Raw genomic sequence first — 17,778 nt, 5'->3', positions numbered from 1 at the left:
TCTTAAACTGTCGCAACGACACTTGATGTTATTGCCATTGTCATCTTATATTATAATGATGATAATAGAGTTACTTTTAGAAGCCGAGCAAAAATTATAGAGAAAATCGTAGAAAATAGAAATGATCCTAGATTCCTATCTGTGGTGGATGTATCATAATTCAATAGCTTTATGGCTTAGAAAAATTTTAATAATTTTTTTTTATTAAGCCGTTGAGTAAAGCAAACTTAATAAAGTGATTACATGGCGTAATTTGATTTTAAAAATAAATTTAATTTAAATATTATAACATATTATAATTTAAATAAAATGGATTACGTGCTTTACATATCGGCCTGAGAATAAAATAATTCTTATGCTTATCTTGCTGAGTTTTGTTATTTATTATTCTCACATACTATATTTATTTTTATTTTGTTTTATTTTTTTTAAACTAATTAGTTTTTTACTCGTTATTTATATACTATATATTTGATAAAAAAAATTACATATATGTTCTGAAAATAGTAAGTAGAATTTTTCAATCTTGCTATACCCCTCTGCCTAGTTGGCAGTTGCTGTTTTGGCCCAAACACCAAACGTAGGCGTTTGGCAAGAAAACGACTCGTCGTCTAAGGTTTATGCGCAAGCCTATCTATATGTATCTATTTAGGGGTAGTACCTTAATATAAGGACAACTTTTATTATTTTACCCTTTTCAGAGTCTGATGTGGCAAATTTGAAATGCAAATGCTTTTGGCTCCAATTGGGTAGTATGAATCTATGATGCCGTTGCGAAAGGGTGGTCTGGATGTAATAATTAAAGGAAGAAAGGTGCAGTCAAGCAGACAAACCATGGATCCCTATATATATAATTAACAGATTATTAGTTATTTCTTCATCAGTAGGAAGGGCTTCGGGATCCGATCTACACCGAATCGCGAAAACTGGTTAGGGTTTTCTTTTGAATTTCGCTTTTCAGTTTCTCTCCTCCTCCGCCTCCGCCGCCGTTGCTGCATTCCAGAAGATGAAGAAGACGAATCGTCGCTCAAAGGAAGCGAGCCCAGTGGACGCCTCGTCGTCAGCTCCTGAAGATAAGCAAAACCTACATTACGAGGAGAAGATTCGTCAGCTCGAACAAGAGAACAAAGCGTTTCAGGTCAGTGCTATTTTATTGTTCCTTTCAATGTTTCAAGATGAATTGATGGCAGTTTGATCGATTGCTAGGTTTTCTTGTTACTGAGAACTTGAGGAACAAGGTGCTTTAGTAGGACGAACTCTATACAACTATCTGGTATCATTCTTTTAGAGTCTGTTTGGTCGGTGAGAAAACGTCGGAAAAGCCAGAGTCGGCGCTAATTATTTCCGAGTCTTTAAGATAGGTAGAAATTAAAGCGGTTTGTTTGGTATTGATTTTAAAGCATGCATCCTTGTTTCAAAGTTTACACTTGCAAAAGCTTATGGATATCATGAGTTTTTCCCCCTTTATACGGCTTCTTTCCAGTCCGGATATGAAAAATGAAAGCATCGAAAGGCGCTTTGAAAAGGATCTGTTTCCGATGCAACTTCTGCTTTGGAGAAAACTTTTGAATAACACTAGGAAGCAAATTAGGCACCGCATCACCCCTCCCCTCTTCCTTTTCTTTCTTGAATGAAAACCAGTTATTTTAACAATGCCTTAAACCTAAAATTGGCAGAAAGAGATTGCGGAACTAAGGGAAAGACTTGCAAATGTTTCATCTTCTTCTGGTGGTGGTGTTGAAAAGCTCAAAGCGGACTATCTGCAAAAGCTGAATGTCCTTGAAGAACAGGTGAATATATTTGTGTCGTGATAATTTGGTTGATAACACTGTTACATTTTCTGAAACCAGATTCTGTTGCAGGTAACAACGTTGAAGAAGAAACAGAATGTTCAGTCGCAATTCTCAATACAAAGACCAAAAGGTGACGAAGCAACAAAAAGGTTGCAGTTTGAGATTCAAAGTTTGAGGGCTCAGAAGGTGCCATATTGTTGTAGATGAGCACGTCTATACAAATTGCTTATTTCTATGTTTCAACTATGAACCACTCTCATATTATTTAGGTTCAACTGCAATGTAAGATCAAGCTAGAGTCGGTGCAGTTTAGGATATGCAAGGCTTCACTGGAAAAAGAAGTTCTTCAGGTATATGCATTATTGAAGGGACTTGACATCATTCCATCTTTTTTATTCCTTTGGAGATTGGAAATTAAAGCTTGGCACCCTGAATAATATGAAGTGTAGGTATACAATGTTTGGGGACGATTAAGTTGGATTAATTAATTGTTTTTCATGTATTAGACTTGAATGCTTTAAATTTGACCTCTCATCTCAGAATGGTTAAGAATTTTTGTTTAAATTTTTATTGTTTATAATAATTATATTTGGGAGAATTTTGATACCAAACTTTTTTTTTTTGGTTGACAAGGAATCTCAGAGACCATGCAAATACAAAATGTCTGTAATGGGCATGTAAAAATTACATGATAGGATCTTAGTATTGATTGAAAAAGGTTGCTTGCATGCATTGTTTGATCATGCTTTGACTGTGTATCAGTGTATCAGAACAATTTAGTATTGTCTGATACTTCATGTAGTGAATTTGAGGCATTGTATTATATTGCCTTGTCTATCTGAGAATGCATTGGATGGAGTTGACAAAAGGATGTATCGCTCAACTTGTTTCGGTATTAAGTGGTTACTTGGGACGTTTTAGAGCCATGGCAATTGAAATTTTGAAGCCGGATCAAACTGTAGAATATTTTGATAACCCTGTGCTCTAAATATTTTTTTTTATCATCGTTTGGAACAATACTGATTTAAGCTAGTAATTTGCTTTGATTTATTGATGTTTCTGTTGGTACACGTGGATAATTTCTGGCCGTTTTTATATTGAATTTTTCATTATGTGAATGCATTTTTCCTGTAATATATCTACATCAACAGGTTAGGAAAGAGGGAAGGAGGAATGGGTATGAGGTGCAAAAGCTATTCGCTGCAAACCAGAGACTAAAGATGGTAAAGTAGTGTTTTTGTTTAGGATTCCAGTAGCTTACCACTTGCTGAAACGTCCTATTTTCTGGTTTTTTTCAATCTATAATTTCTGGGAAATTATTTTTCTTACCTTCAGACCTTTTATGGCAGGTTTTACAGCGGAAGACAGAAGAAGCTTCCATGGCTACAAAACGGCTGAAAGAGCTGTTAGAATCTCGAAAAGCTTTGTCTCATAGATCGGCTGGTTAGGAGAACTACTGCCCCCATTCAGTTCATTTGGTTTTGAAAAACTACAATATATTGACATTTTCTTTTCATCTTTTTGGTTAAACATCATGTAGGTGCAAGAGTTGGGAGCATTCCTGGAATTCAGGTACTTCAAATTTCAAAACCAAACTGGAAGGCTTAAGCTCTATAATCATGCACGTGCTTTTACATTGGCCATTTGATATTTATATATAATGTTCCCATCGGATTTGCTTTTGATGGGATGGCATGTGTGCCTAGATTCATTTCAGGGATGTTTGCAATTGGATTTGGTGATAGCATTTGGAAAGTATCTATACCTTAATACGCTTTCGTATATAAGCATAGAAACCCATGCAATACTTGTTCATGGCCACAAAGTTCATGGGTATAATGCTGAAAATGTTTGCATATTTGTTGGAAGTTGTCATTGGAACTATATTTTGATTGGAAAGGCTAAATTATTGAAACTTTGATAACATTTTCACTTGTTACTCAAATATTATCTTCCTCCTCATATTGGAATCTTTGGGCCTGAGACTGTTTATTTAATTTTTGACAGTCTCCCTTACAAATTAAGGGTGAGTTGGTGCCTCAATAACACTGGAAACTTCTAATCCTCTTGAAATTCAAGCAGAGAGTTTAAACCCGGTCCGGGGGTTCGGTCCATCATCCCACAGGCCGGACCGAGCCAATCACCTCTAATGGACCGTTAGTTATTGGTCCGGTCAGTCCGGCCCAATTATTTTGTTTCATTTTTTTTTGCAAACAAATTAATAAAAAAAATATTTAAATTATTAAAATTAAAATTAAGTGAATTATTAATGTGGATTATGTAACTAACTCATTAAAAAATATTTAACTATAATTATATTTATGATGTTGATAGTTTATATTTACTAACTTAGACTTTACTCTTTAGTATATATAATTATTAATAATGTCCTATATTTTATATATGACTGATGAATATCAAATAATTTCATTATACATAAATTATTCATACTTGCTTGCAACTTAGGTATTTAAAAAAAATTTCTTAATTACTTTAATTAAGTGTAAATAGTAGAGTATATATGAATGTATTATGTATCTACATATATTATCATATGATTTATGATATATTATTAGTTAATAACATATATTATTTTATATTTTATATGAACAATAATAATAAATTAAATAAAAATTATATAATTAACTTGTATAATTATTATATAAAAATAAAATATTATATTATTAAAAAATTTATATTTCAATCTGTCGGTTTAGTCGGGTCCGATCCCACAAATGTTTCACTCCTGCAGCGTGTGTAATTTTCTGTATGTACCAGATGCAATAATCTGTATTTGGGTTTGATCCATGCCTAGATTGGTTCGTTGGCCTTTTCGGCCTATTATTTCTTTGATAAGAATCTTTATATTTTTGGTACGGTACACCTCATTTACGACGGTCGATGCAGGATGTCGAACGTGAGCTTGAAGTCACAGCACGGTTACAAGGAATATGTTCTGAATATGAACGTCAAATGGAAGAGTGGGTTCTTGCATCTTTAACCCATTTTGAATTAACACTATTTTATTTCTTTTGTTCCATTTATTTTATTTTAAAGGTTAGATCATTGGTATAAATCAGTTCAGAACTTTTTTAGTGTAGTAGTTTTATCTTGTAAAGCTCAAGTTTCTGTTTAGTTGTAATATTATGAGTAGATCAGAGTAGCTGACAGCCTGACACTAAATGTATTATTGAGCATTAATTCTTTTCTGGTAAGAATTGTATAGATCATTTCTGGTTGCCTTCCTGGAAAATGCTGCTTATATACCTCTAAAACATCTTTAATGGGGATTCATGCGTGTCCTTTGTTAGTATCAAGTACATCTAGCAGCATATGCTCTCAGCAGTTTATTTGAGGTATGTTTGTGAATCATATCTCCCTCCAGCAAATCCCTAGGGGTTGGCTGAAGTGGTAAAGGCCTTGGTCTTGGTGGTATGCTCCTTCTAGGTCTAAGGTTTGAATCCTCTTGGGTGCAAACATGTGTGCCTAGATTCATTTCAGATCAATATGATATGATGTGTGTTAGAATATATCTTTCTCTAAGAGCTCTCAAGTCTCTAGTTTTCAAGCACCAGATGCTCGAATGCATGCTTGGGTTCAGGGCGCCTGTATTTTCCGTGTGTTCTAGTTGGAATGGATAATAGGCATTCAAGTTGCAGCAGGAAAAGGTTTTGAGAGCATTGGGTTAGTGATGCTAGTGTTGGAAATGATCTTTTTTTATTTTTTATTTTTAATCTTGTTATGTTCTTTATCAAAATTTTAATTTATCTTCTTCTTGTCTCTTAACTTTTAACCAGATTCATATTCCCTGATTTTTTTGTATTACTCGTGCTTGTGGTTAATCTGCCAAAAAATTAAGCTTCCAGTTGTTACAATTTCAAGATGCATGTGGAACCAATTTTCTGGAATGTCTGTTTCTTTCCATTAATGTATTTATTTTATCATGGGATGGATAGGATGGCCGATGAGGTTGCAAAGCTCAGGGAGGAAGCAGAAATGATGAAGCAAGAAAATATTAGGTGAGAGACTTTGTTGCTGAATTTTATTCCTGTAAGTTTCTGTTTTTGTTTCCCTGGCAGTTTATATGGCCATTCTATGCTTATAAAAATCTTAATGAACCTTTTCTTCAACCTTTAAGGTGCCAATTACAGGAGAAAGAAGTCGACTGCTTCGAGAAGGGTGTAGATATGGAAGACCTAAAGGAACAAGTGTTCTATCTAAGTGGTTTGGTTAGACAACTACATATTCAAAAGGCTGAACTTTCTCATCGGGGCAAATCACAGGTTCATGCATTTGGCTGTGGTGTGATTCTTTTTGTTTATCTTGGAATAGGCAGTTACATTTTGACTGAGCTATGAACCTATGTAAAGCTTCTTGGTTCAAAATCAAATGCAAGATCAATTTAACATTTGAAATTAAAAAATATTTTTTCGTAGTATATAAAATTAAAATATCTGTACTGATATGTGCTGATCAGGATGTTTTGGGTCAACCCTCTTTTACTCATGGGAGTAGTGATGAGTTGGAGGGCCGGGAGGCCCCTAAATCTAAACATTTTGGGGAAGCTAACATTGTAAGGGAGAAAAAAGAAGCTGGGGTGTGCTGCTCGTGCAGTAAGAAGTCGTTGTGCAAGACAACCAAATGTAGATGCAGATCTAATGGAGGTAGCTGCGGAAAATCATGCGGTTGTGCACTTTCTAAGTGCACCAATAGAGAAGCGGCTCCAGTCAAGTTGAGTTGCTCCCTAGAGTTAGAGATGGCTGAAAGCAGTCTGAACTGTTCCGGCAATGTCGAGGCAGAAAAGACTGGCATAGCTGCTGCTGAAGGTGCAATGCTGCTTCAGAAGGCACTAGATGAGAAGTTTGTTGACATGAACGAAAATCTTAGACCAAGAAAGGAGCCTTTATGTGACATTGGTAATATATTGGTAAGATTCTCATTCTCCTGACAAATTTGTCTTTTACCCAAGCTATGGATATTAAGGGGGAATCCAGGGAAATGGTATGGTCTCTCCAACTCTAGATTGTCTTAAAAATTTGTGGAATTCTCAATTCACTCCAATTCCCTCATTGCAGCTGATATTAGTAATATAGTGCTTGCTTTGGTTTTTTCTCATTTTGGCACTAAACCTTGGATCCATCCATATCGGGGTAAGATTTTCTCTTTTCTAACAGAGAATTTGAACCTCTTCAGATTGAATCGGATGCTATTAAACCTGGCGACACAAAGAAAGGGCAAAAGTCAGCAATTCAGCTTGTTGCTGATGACCCTCCCTCACTCCCAGAAAATACCGAAGGCCCAAAAAGAGCAGATAAATGTGGACAGGTAGACATTCTCCGGAAATTACCAGGGCCAGTGTTACCGGCAGTCCCAAATAACGGTGCACTGACAGAGAGAGATTCTGGTCATGCTGATGAATTTGTTATTGGTAAGGCAACTGGTGTTCCTGCTCCTAGATATCCAGTTCGGCGGGGTAGAGCATTTAATCAAAAAGAAAACCACAGCCTTTGATTTGACAAATTTTCCTTAATCCCCAGAATATGAAGAAATTCACCCCAACACGCAAGTATGAGAATTAAGACTGCTGTGCTTGAAGTGAAACTCTTGAAATTTCAAGAGAATATGAATCTAATGGGAGTAATGAGTTTTCGGACAGAGGGAATGGATAAATCTTTTACATAATTGGTTTGTCTGTTTGATATAGTGAACGGTCGGATGCCTACTGAAATTCAGTCAACTTATGATGTTGCATGAATGCTGTTGAAATTGTGCTTTTATATGGAAAGTATGGGTTTCATCTTTCTGTGTCTGTCATCAAGGTCAACTATAGTTATTGGATTCAGTAGATAAGAAATTGCAATTCAAATTATTGTTGGCGACTTTGGAGGAAAATACTAAGCATTATAAAAGCTAGTATGTATGCATTGAGTATAAATATATGTATCATCCTCCAAAGCCAGATTTAGATACTTCCAGAAATTTCCATGCTTTTACATGCAGAAACATAGATTCAAGCACCAAAATGCCTGTGACATTGAAACAGGCCTTCACATTTGTAGTAATCATGCGTGTATATAAGCTTTAAACTCGGGCACTGCCCAGAGAGCTTGGTGCCATTGAGAGGGGCTTCCATGGTCGGGTTTTGCTTTGCACACGGTTCGTTAAAGCCGAAGGTGCTCAAGCCCAGCGTGGGCAAACGACAGTTTATTAGATTAAAAAAAAAAAAGGCATCGAGGAAAGCTGTCGTTTCCAAAAATGACAGAAGATAGATGTTGACAATGACGACTGCTGGGCATCAACATTTCAGCTCAACTCCACCTACGCAATTCATAAATCATTTAATTCAAGTACCGAATTCGATTAGTTTAAAACTCAACCTGAAGAAGACAAATCATAGCAGGCAAAATATGATCTTGAAAACCAATTTCATCACATTTTGCCTAATTAACAATCATGAAATGGAAGACAGAATCTTATCAAGGGGTCATTAAATACTTTTCCTTACAACAAGCATTGCTCTTGCATCACCAACAGCATAGCATATCCCCCTACCAATAATGTTCGCATCTTGGCTCATAACATAAACCCAGTCCTTTATTCCCGCTGCAGCACCATTTCCAAGACCCCAGATATGGCTTTCCAACTAGGGTGAGCACTTTCATGTCAGGTAGATTAATCTCTCCTATGCCATTTATTCCTAGATTCAGACTCAGTTGATTCCAAGCTTAGTAACCCAGTAGTCAAGTTGGCTGGATACACACTCTGATCCCGTGGATCCATACGAGCTGAATTTCTTAACTGCATTTTCTACTCCAAGGTACTCATATACATCCTCGTCAAACACCGAGCTTATACTTCTCAGCTCATCAAGTTGCAGGTCCTGAAGCTGGCAGCCTTTTGAGACACAGAAGGCGACACACCTTCCAACTATATCATGAGAGGTTCTGAAAGGTACTCCCTGCAAAAAGAAAAACAAAAAGAAGATTAGGAGAACAACTTTGAGAAACCAGAGAGAGATGGAAGCCGAAGGGATGGTACTTAGAAAACCTAGCACTTCAGTGTGAACCACCATTCTTTTAGCATAAGACATTCCTCACATAATGGGGTATTTATGTTAAATTAGGAATATAAAAATCCAGAACTAGATTGGTCGTTTGCAACTGATAACTAGTGTGTAGTACAGCATCCAAGATGCAGAAATGTTATGCCCATGTCTTGCCCGCATATTCCAAGTTTTGCCTAACATTACTTCCCAACTGCAGCAATGTTTGTTTTTAGAGTAATGCTACATACAGTCGTAGAATACGCAAACGCCGTGCAGTCACTTTGAAAAAGAGTAGGGTCCATTATTAAAAAATTAATTTCTTTTCATGTGAGTCTCATATTTATTCACTTTTTTCAAAACGACTGCACGGCGCTTACGCACTCACGACTGTAAGTATCATTTCTCTTGTTTTTATAGACAATCCAAGGAAAGTTGGCATGCGCTTGACACATCCCACTTACCTTGCATTATCTCTCCTTTTTTTCCTTTTGATAGGTACCTTGCAGTATCTCTCTAACCAAGAAAACTTATAAATAGAAAGATCCATCCCCATTCTTCTCTCCTTCTCTCTGCGTGAGTTTATGGACACTAGGATTCATCACCATCATCCTTTCTCTCTCATTTTGCAGCTATTGGAATGTCAAGAACGTCAACTTACCTGATGTCGAAATATATTTTGGCCCAGCCCGATTAATCAATTTTTTTTTATAACAGAGATTCCATGGGGATAACAAATAACGATCAACTCTGGAACTTCTTATGAGGCAGTTCCAGTGCTGCATTTCCAGTCAAGTTGGTATTTGAAAATCAAAGAACTTGGAACTTTTCTAATTAGTGAAAAAGTTTGCCTATTAGAACATTATAAAGAGCTAGAACTTCACATTCCCAAACAATGTGGGATCCCATTTACCACCTACCCTTATTCTTATCATATGGGGTATCACAATATATGGCTTACCTTTTTCACAAGATAATCAGCAAGTGTTGTGGCATCAAGATGACCAGCAGGTAAAGCCTTTCGTATTCTCTCCTGATTGAAGGTAATGTTCTGTGCAAACTCTGCTGACACTTCAAGCATCCCCAAAATTGTCTTTACACTGTCAAATGTAGGTTCCTTATCTTCCTGCGTCAAGGAAATGACTTTCATAATCAAACATAAAAAATATCTGAGTGACTGACTGAAAAGATGAGGACTTCCTCTTGGATGAATAAATATATAAATGTAAGCTAGCTTTTGAAACTTGTCCCATATGAAATCCATAGCTTTAGCAAGACAGCTGGATCAGGATACGCAGAAAGAAGTAAAGCAAATCCAAAACCGTCGCAGAAAGAGCATCTATGCTATCTTTGGCAACTGCCAAAAGACTTATAGATAAACTCATTGTAGATGCATGCACATGCACATGCACATGCACATTTTTTACTGGATGATTGTAATGAGCAAGCATGTGCGTTAGTATGCAAGAAAGCCAAGAAGTGGGAGTCAGTCTTTTTTTTTTTTTTTTTTCTATGGGTAGAAGTGGGTGTCCGGTATTCATAGCCTAAAGGTGAAACAGACCCAACCAACCTCCCCCCCTCCACCTCCTCCTGGGGGTGGCCATGAGTAGATTTTGCCACCACGAAATAAAAAATGGAAGTGTTCTACCTGCAAATCCCTATTGTAGGCAAGGGGAAGCCCTTTGCACAATGTGAGAAGAGTAACCAAATCTCCTATGACTCTGGCAGACTTTCCACGAACAAGTTCCATTGGATCTGGATTTTTCTTCTGGGGCATTATACTACTTCCTGTGGAAACGGCGTCACTTGGGATGATAAACCCAAACTCCTCTGAAGCCCACAGTACCCATTCTTCACCAAGCCGAGAAAGATGAACGGCTGTGATGGAATTAGCAGAAAGAAACTCCAAAACAAAATCTCGGTCTGAAACTGCATCAATACTATTCAAAAAGATAAAAATCTAAACGGTTATTTGTTGATGCCAGGGATTAAGAAGTAGGTGAAATACAACAAATAATAGCAGTAGATTAATGCAAATGGACAACAAAGCATCACTTCCAGTTTCTCATGAAATTGATCTTGTGGGGGCAGAATCAAACTATGCTGAAAACCACCATTACAAATCCGATGCCTCATTCTATAACATATTGACTTGTCCATGCAACATGTTCTCGCTTTCTTCTGTGGTGTTTAACCATACAAAATAATCCTTAAAACTGATAGAGAGATCTCTAAAGATGAAATTCAACCATAGAATCACCATGTATATGCATGATGTGCAATGGGAATTAAAGAATGACTGTGGGGGAGACAAATAACCAAAAACTATAAAAGCATATTCATTAATAAAAGGCGTAGTCCAAGTACAAAACATTCATTAATGTTACCGCTAAGTTCATGCCTTTGACACCCCAAGGAGTAAATTATCAAGGGCATACCTGTTCCTCATGGGAGCAGTGAATCCCAAAGCATCTGAAGTCATGAATCGATCAATGGGAAGGCCAGTGCCAGCCAGTGCACATGCACCTAAAGGACAGAAATTCAGCCTAGCTCTGCAATCTAGTAAACGGCCAGCATCACGTTCAAGCTACAAGACAACATTGTGGCCAGACTTATGATTAGCAGACGCAAGCCACTTCAAAAGTTAGCAAGAGGAAAAGGGTGACGTTCTTTAAACTATCACAGGATCACCTGCCCTTTTTTTATCTACTTATGTAAGTACAGGGCAAAAAGATAATTAGCAGTCAAATTTGCGATTTTGAATGGTCAAAATGAAATTTTCACTTGAGACTAGGGCTGTAAAGAATCCTGTCCGGACCAGCAAAACCAACTGGACCGGACCGAATTTTGGACCGGTCAATCTCGGTCTCAAAATATGTGGACCGACGAAATTTTGTCCGGTCCCGGGGTCTACAAATTTTGGACCATACCAGACTGAATCGGACTGGACCCATATATATATTTGTTAAAAATATTTTTAATCATTTAATATATTATTTTTATATAGTAATTATATAAGTTAATGATATAATTTCCATCTAATTTATTATCATTAACCATATAAAATATAAAATAATATATGCTATCAATTAATAAAAAATCATAAATCATGTCATAATTTATGTCATTATATATATAAATAGTTAATACATCATACATTCATAGAATCATACATACTCTACTATTTACACTTAATTAAAATAATTAGGTAATTTTTTTTTTAAATACTTAAGTTGTAAGCAAGCATGAATAATCTATGTACAATGAAATTATTTGATATTCATTAACATTGGCTCAAGCGGGGTGTCGAGCGAACATTAGGGTTTGTGTCTCGCTTGAGCCCACTGTCGCGCGAGACTTGAGTGAACTTCACGGGTTGAGCTTTGCTCGAGCCCACTGTCGAGTGCACCTCGAGCGAATTCACTGGTTGAACTTCGCTCGAGTACTAGGTCGAGCGACAGTCAAGCGAACTTACTGTTTCTCAAATTTTCAGCTCCAAAATCAATATCCACCCGAACAATTAATAATTATGCATACTAAAAAGTAAAGTTTAAATTAGTAAGTAGTAACTATCAACATCATAAATATAATTATAGTAAAATATTTTTTAATGAATTAGTTACATAATCCACATTAATAATCCACTTAATTTTAATTTAGTAATTTAAATCTTTTTTTATTAATTTATTTGAAAAAAAAAATAATAAAATAATTAGGTTGGATAGAACGGACCGATAGCTACTGGTCTCTATGGATGTTCGGTCTAGTCCAAGGAAAATTATGGGCCAAAAAGTTCGGTCCATCACCGGACTAGACCGATTTACACCCCTACTCAAGACTCTAGAATTCACAAATTCCATTCCAAATGATAAATCATAGCTCCAGGCATACAAGAGTCATCTAAGGAACAACCCATCATTAAGACACCTAATGGAAAAAATAATCAAGTAATCATCTACTAACACATGAACCGTCAGATTTAAGCTCTTCTCTTAGTTCTTATATCAATTCCATCCCTTAAATTCAATGAACTTATAATAATTACAAGAGAGAGATATTTATAGTCCCGTGTACATGGGCTATGCCTATTGCTTTCATCAGCAAAACACTTGCTTGCCTATCAAAGAAAATATATATATATATATATATATTTATAGCCACATGGCTAACTTTACTTTTTATGAATTATATATGTATGCATTTCACCCTTGTACAGATTGTTAAAAAAAGGTCAAAAATATGTGTTCGCAAATCCTATGATTTAAACTCAAGCCTTGCGATCATTTTAGTACAACACTGATTGCTAGGCTAAACTTCACTTAATAAAAGTGTCATCATTTTAATCATTTAAGTTTAGCATTAAATTTTTGCATTATAAGTGTAAAATACTTGTGATTTCAAAGTCCAAGCTCAGTCGAACCACTAATTGGGCCTCTAAGTTTTGGGTTTATTAAATGAACATAAACAGAAGCCTTCCACCGCAGGCTTAGTGCACAAATGAATCAATTCAAACCTGCTCAATGTATGCTATGAGAAGATGTTGCAGTAAAATCGGTTGAGCCCTTTGCAAATGCGTATAACCAGGAACAATAAGGCCATCATTTTTCAAAGCCAAGATCACCAGTGCAGCCTGAAGATGTTTGATGCGTGCAATAATCTTATCAATGGCATCACGACACCACAGACGAAAGTCTGTCATCACTTGATCGTTTCGGCTCCGAGCTGTGTGGAGTTTCTTGGCAGGTTCCCCAATCAAATCAGTAAGTGCTGCTTCAATGTTCATATGCACATCCTCCCTATCAGCTCTCCAAACAAAGTCCCCACTTTTAATCTTCCCTTCAATTTCATCAAGACCTTGAATAATACTATCCCCATCACTGGTACTCATCAATCCCTGAAACAGAATGACATATCATCCAGTGTCATTGAATTGCCTCCTGTAAGAACTAGATGAGTATGTAGCATAAGTAGTAAACTTTTTTTTTCCCTGAAATTCCATAACTGTAATGCGAGCAGTTTACACTTGACGAATTCTAGTTGATTCAGCACACACCCCGCCCAAAAAAAAAATGAAGGAAAGAAAAAACTTAACAATAGAGTCTAGTACTGATAGAAAATATAATATAATAGAAAAGAAGACAGAGAAGGAGGGAGATAGAGGGCTACATCTTTGCTATTCTCAATTGTAATTGGATAAAAAGGATTGGTCCCGAGAGTTTTTCATTTTGTGAAATCAGTGCCCCGAAGAATCTGTTAAGTTGCCAAGAAGACCGACGAAAGTAAAGCAATATATCTGTGCAGTTCAAATCCTCGAAATAAAAATAAAAAATAAAAATAAAAACTCGACTTAACTCAGCCACGTGTCCGTACAACATGCAATCACCTAGCTCAATTAAAAAATTTCTCACATTTTCCCAGCAGCTAAACCGGAGCACTATACAACACGGAAGAGCAGAACACTCAATCGAAGTTACTCATTTCCCCTACATTTTCTCCGGAAGCAAACAGACTAAATATCAAAGGAAAGAAAATACCTGTTTGGCGAGCATCGACGCGTGGGCCCTACTCCCCATGATATCCTGCTTGTACAGCTCCTTGTCGAATGAGATCGACTCAGTGAATCGCTCCACTGCATCGGTTACGCTCTCCTCGAACCGACCGCCCCAGAGCTTGGTCTCCTTGGCCTTCTCCGCCACTCCATCGGCGTGCGATGAGCTCATGGTCTCCGCGGCGCACCGTACCTGCAGCCGGCGAGTTAAAGCGAACGAGACCGATCGAGGCTTGTGGCCGACGGGACTAGAAATCTGGAGTGGGGGCAAGGAGAATGCGGTTGTAAAAGAAATGGCAAGCGATTCCATTAAAAAATTGAAGCTGGAGAGTGGCGATGGGAGGGTTTAAAGAGAAGTGGGTTTTGGTAAGTTCGAGTCAGACAGGTTCGATGAGAGAACTTCACGAGGTTTTTCGTTTATTATTTTTAAGGTTTTGTTGTCGGGTAAATGCAGATCCGGATTGGAGTTACGGACTTGGGCTGACAGGCCCAACCTCTGGGGGTTAAGTAAAGCTCGGCCTTTGTTGAGTATTCATTTTTATTTTTTGAAATCGACTCTTTATTTATTTCTTTCTCAATAATAGTTACACTATATATTATACTTTTTTATTTTATTTTGTTTTTATTACAGTTATAATATCGTATCAACACATTAAGATAAGAATAAGACGAGAATCTAGCATATTCTTTAAATATATATATAACAAAAAAATTAACAATTCCTATGGTGCATTTCTAGTCAAATATCAATTTTGTAGAAAGTATGTTTGGTTAACGTAGGGGTGGCAAATCGTGTTTTAAAGTCATGTTCGTATCGTGTCAAGTCAAGTCATAAACATTCGATTATATAGGTTAATCCGAACCCAACCCTTTAAGATAAACATATCAAACTTTCAAATCATAACCCAACTCATTTAAATAACGAGTCATATTGTGTTATCTATTTAATAATTAATTAGAAATATGTTAACACGATACGACTCATTTAAACATGTTTGTTTCATGTAAATGTGTTGAACTAAAACGCATAAGTCTTTTGACTTGATTAACATAATTTTACATAAAAGTTAAAATCTATATTTATTAATAACCACAATATCTTAAAAACTATATATTAATATTTTTCAAATTTTAACATGTAATAAAACCAATATTACGAATCATACAATAAAAAATATAAGCATATGTCTAAAATTATAATTTCAACAATAAAAATATATGCATACTGAGAAATATTAATATTATAACTTAACAATAATAAAACTTTAATTTTGAAATAAATTCTAAACAGATCAAAATGAGTTCATTTCGTGTTAAGCAGGTTAAATCGTTATTGACATGTTTATAAATCGTATCTTAAAGGGTCAATCCGTTAAGATCAAACACAAACTTACTAATTTCGTATCGTGTTCATGTTGGGTTCATGGATTGTATCACATATTGCCACTTCTAGGTAAACGTTAATTCACAATCTTTCTATGTTTAAGAGACAAATGTTTATTATCCTTGATCTTATTCTTCCAAATGACATGTGCCATGTGGTACATTTAAATTGATTTTTATTTAAGTATTCAATATATGAAATCACTTAAAATGTGTTATGGAATGGATATTTAGGATCCCAAATGAATAAGTCCAGGTGTTGGAGAGTCCAAGTTTGCAGTCTCACGAATCGGGTTTGATCTGCAAGTATTGAGATTGAACCTATGGACATGTAATATCATTTTTCTCTAATTTAGACATCGGAGTTATATCGGGTACCCAATGCTACCATCTCATCTATTGCAATCATCCGTGCAATTGGAGGTGTGAAAGATGCCTTCAACACGTTACTTTCATAAGTATGACCCAAGATGATAAAATATAAAACAAATATTGACAATAGCCTATCTAAATGACTTCTTAATCAAACGTTTTTAATGATTTTCTCATAACTTTCTCGATCATGAGTCGCTGATTTCATCACTCATTGACGGCATATTTATAACATTTTAAAGTATTGTATTTAGAGTTTTCGGTAGTTGAAGAATATTTAGAAAAGACACTAATATTCAACTAAGACAACCTCGAGAGAGAGAGATAGATCATCTAAAACTCTATGTAAATTAGATGAGTCCAATCCGGAGATAGGCATATTAATATATATATATATATATATATATATATAATATAAGTTTCTATGTTAATATGGCTGGTAAGGTGATAACCTCAAACCTCCGGAGGATCAAGACCAAACACAAGTTGATATATAGTTATAGCCCATGTGAAAAAATCTCGTGGCCAGCCTTGGTAATACAATCACGTGCCCATATCACGTGGCATGTGGGCTGCTGGATTGAAAAATGATAGGTCTTATCTTACTGTCCTTTATTATTATTTTTGTATTTGATTTTTTTTATAATTTTTTTATTTTATTTAATAGTTAACGAAGTGATAATTAATAAATTTATATATATTTTTAATTTCTTTTTAATAATTAAAGATGTTAAAAAAATATTTAAAATAAAATAATAAAATTATAAAAATATTATAAATAATAAATAAATAATAGATCGATAGAAAGCCTATCACTATTCTACTATATTATTAAGCACAGATCGTCACCGACGAATAATTAGATGGTGTATGAGAGAGAGAGAAAGTTCTTAATTAGGTCTGGTGGATGGGAATGGGATTGTACCAAACGCTGGTCTTTTGTCGGTATCTTAATTACTAATTAGTCCTCGGACGTAAATTATTAAATTAATACCCAATTTGCCTACATTCCAGGAAATAACCAAAACAAAATATAAATGGTTGTGGTCGTGGTCGTCCCTTTCCACTAATGAATTGATCTGGTCCCCACAACAAAGTTGTATTCAACTTCGACTTTGCCTTTACCATGACTCATGAGCCATTTTTTCTTTATTTTTGGGACATAGTTTGAATTATTTGGTAATTACCATATAACACAAAGTTCACACGTGACGTGTTGACTAGGACGTGGAATTTCCATTTAAATTAAGGTGATATAATAATTGATATTAAAGGGTACCAAAACTAATTGGGCCGATCTAAAGAATATCAACAATTAAGTATAGAAAATTACTAAATACAAGTTCAACGTATTTTATTTTTTAAATAAAGTAGATTTTATTATTAAAAAATAAATTTTATTTTAAATTTTCATTTATCTATTTTTTTTATATGAGTAAATAAAATTTACATTCTGAAACAGTAAAACTATAAATATCATTTTATGCTAAAAAGTAAAAAACCAAAGACCATATAATGAGTTACTTGAACCACACGCGCACGCAAAAACCGCGCCTGCGTCAACCAGATGGACCCAAATTTTAATTCCCCCACCTTTTCACGTGGAGAATTCCAACTTAACGCAATATCAACTAAAATGA

At 35.5% G+C, this 17,778-nt stretch overlaps 2 protein-coding genes across 2 annotated transcripts; one reads left to right on the top strand and one right to left on the bottom strand.

Moving 5' to 3' along the window:
• Positions 1-813: 813 nt before the first annotated feature.
• Positions 814-7,699, top strand: LOC109003911 (kinesin-like protein KIN-4C). The gene is made up of 12 exons (XM_018982250.2): positions 814-1,138; positions 1,677-1,790; positions 1,863-1,979; positions 2,063-2,143; positions 2,945-3,016; positions 3,143-3,236; positions 3,334-3,365; positions 4,701-4,774; positions 5,750-5,812; positions 5,932-6,076; positions 6,271-6,720; positions 6,987-7,699. The coding sequence occupies exons 1-12, from the start codon at positions 1,007-1,009 to the stop codon at positions 7,302-7,304; spliced, it is 1,692 nt and encodes a 563-aa protein (XP_018837795.1). The 5' UTR covers positions 814-1,006; the 3' UTR covers positions 7,305-7,699.
• Positions 7,700-8,094: 395 nt separating this feature from the next.
• LOC109003912 (argininosuccinate lyase, chloroplastic) lies at positions 8,095-14,797 on the bottom strand. The gene is made up of 6 exons (XM_018982251.2): positions 14,370-14,797; positions 13,349-13,729; positions 11,274-11,422; positions 10,484-10,775; positions 9,797-9,961; positions 8,095-8,751 (listed from the first exon to the last, which is right to left on the bottom strand). Exons 1-6 carry the CDS (start codon positions 14,691-14,693, stop codon positions 8,503-8,505), a joined length of 1,560 nt encoding a protein of 519 aa, XP_018837796.2. The 5' UTR covers positions 14,694-14,797; the 3' UTR covers positions 8,095-8,502.
• Positions 14,798-17,778: the final 2,981 nt, after the last annotated feature.

The sequence above is a fragment of the Juglans regia genome, chromosome 11, assembly GCF_001411555.2.
Source record: "Juglans regia cultivar Chandler chromosome 11, Walnut 2.0, whole genome shotgun sequence".
Lineage (NCBI taxonomy): Eukaryota > Viridiplantae > Streptophyta > Magnoliopsida > Fagales > Juglandaceae > Juglans > Juglans regia.
This window is presented reverse-complemented; position numbering and strand designations above follow the sequence as displayed.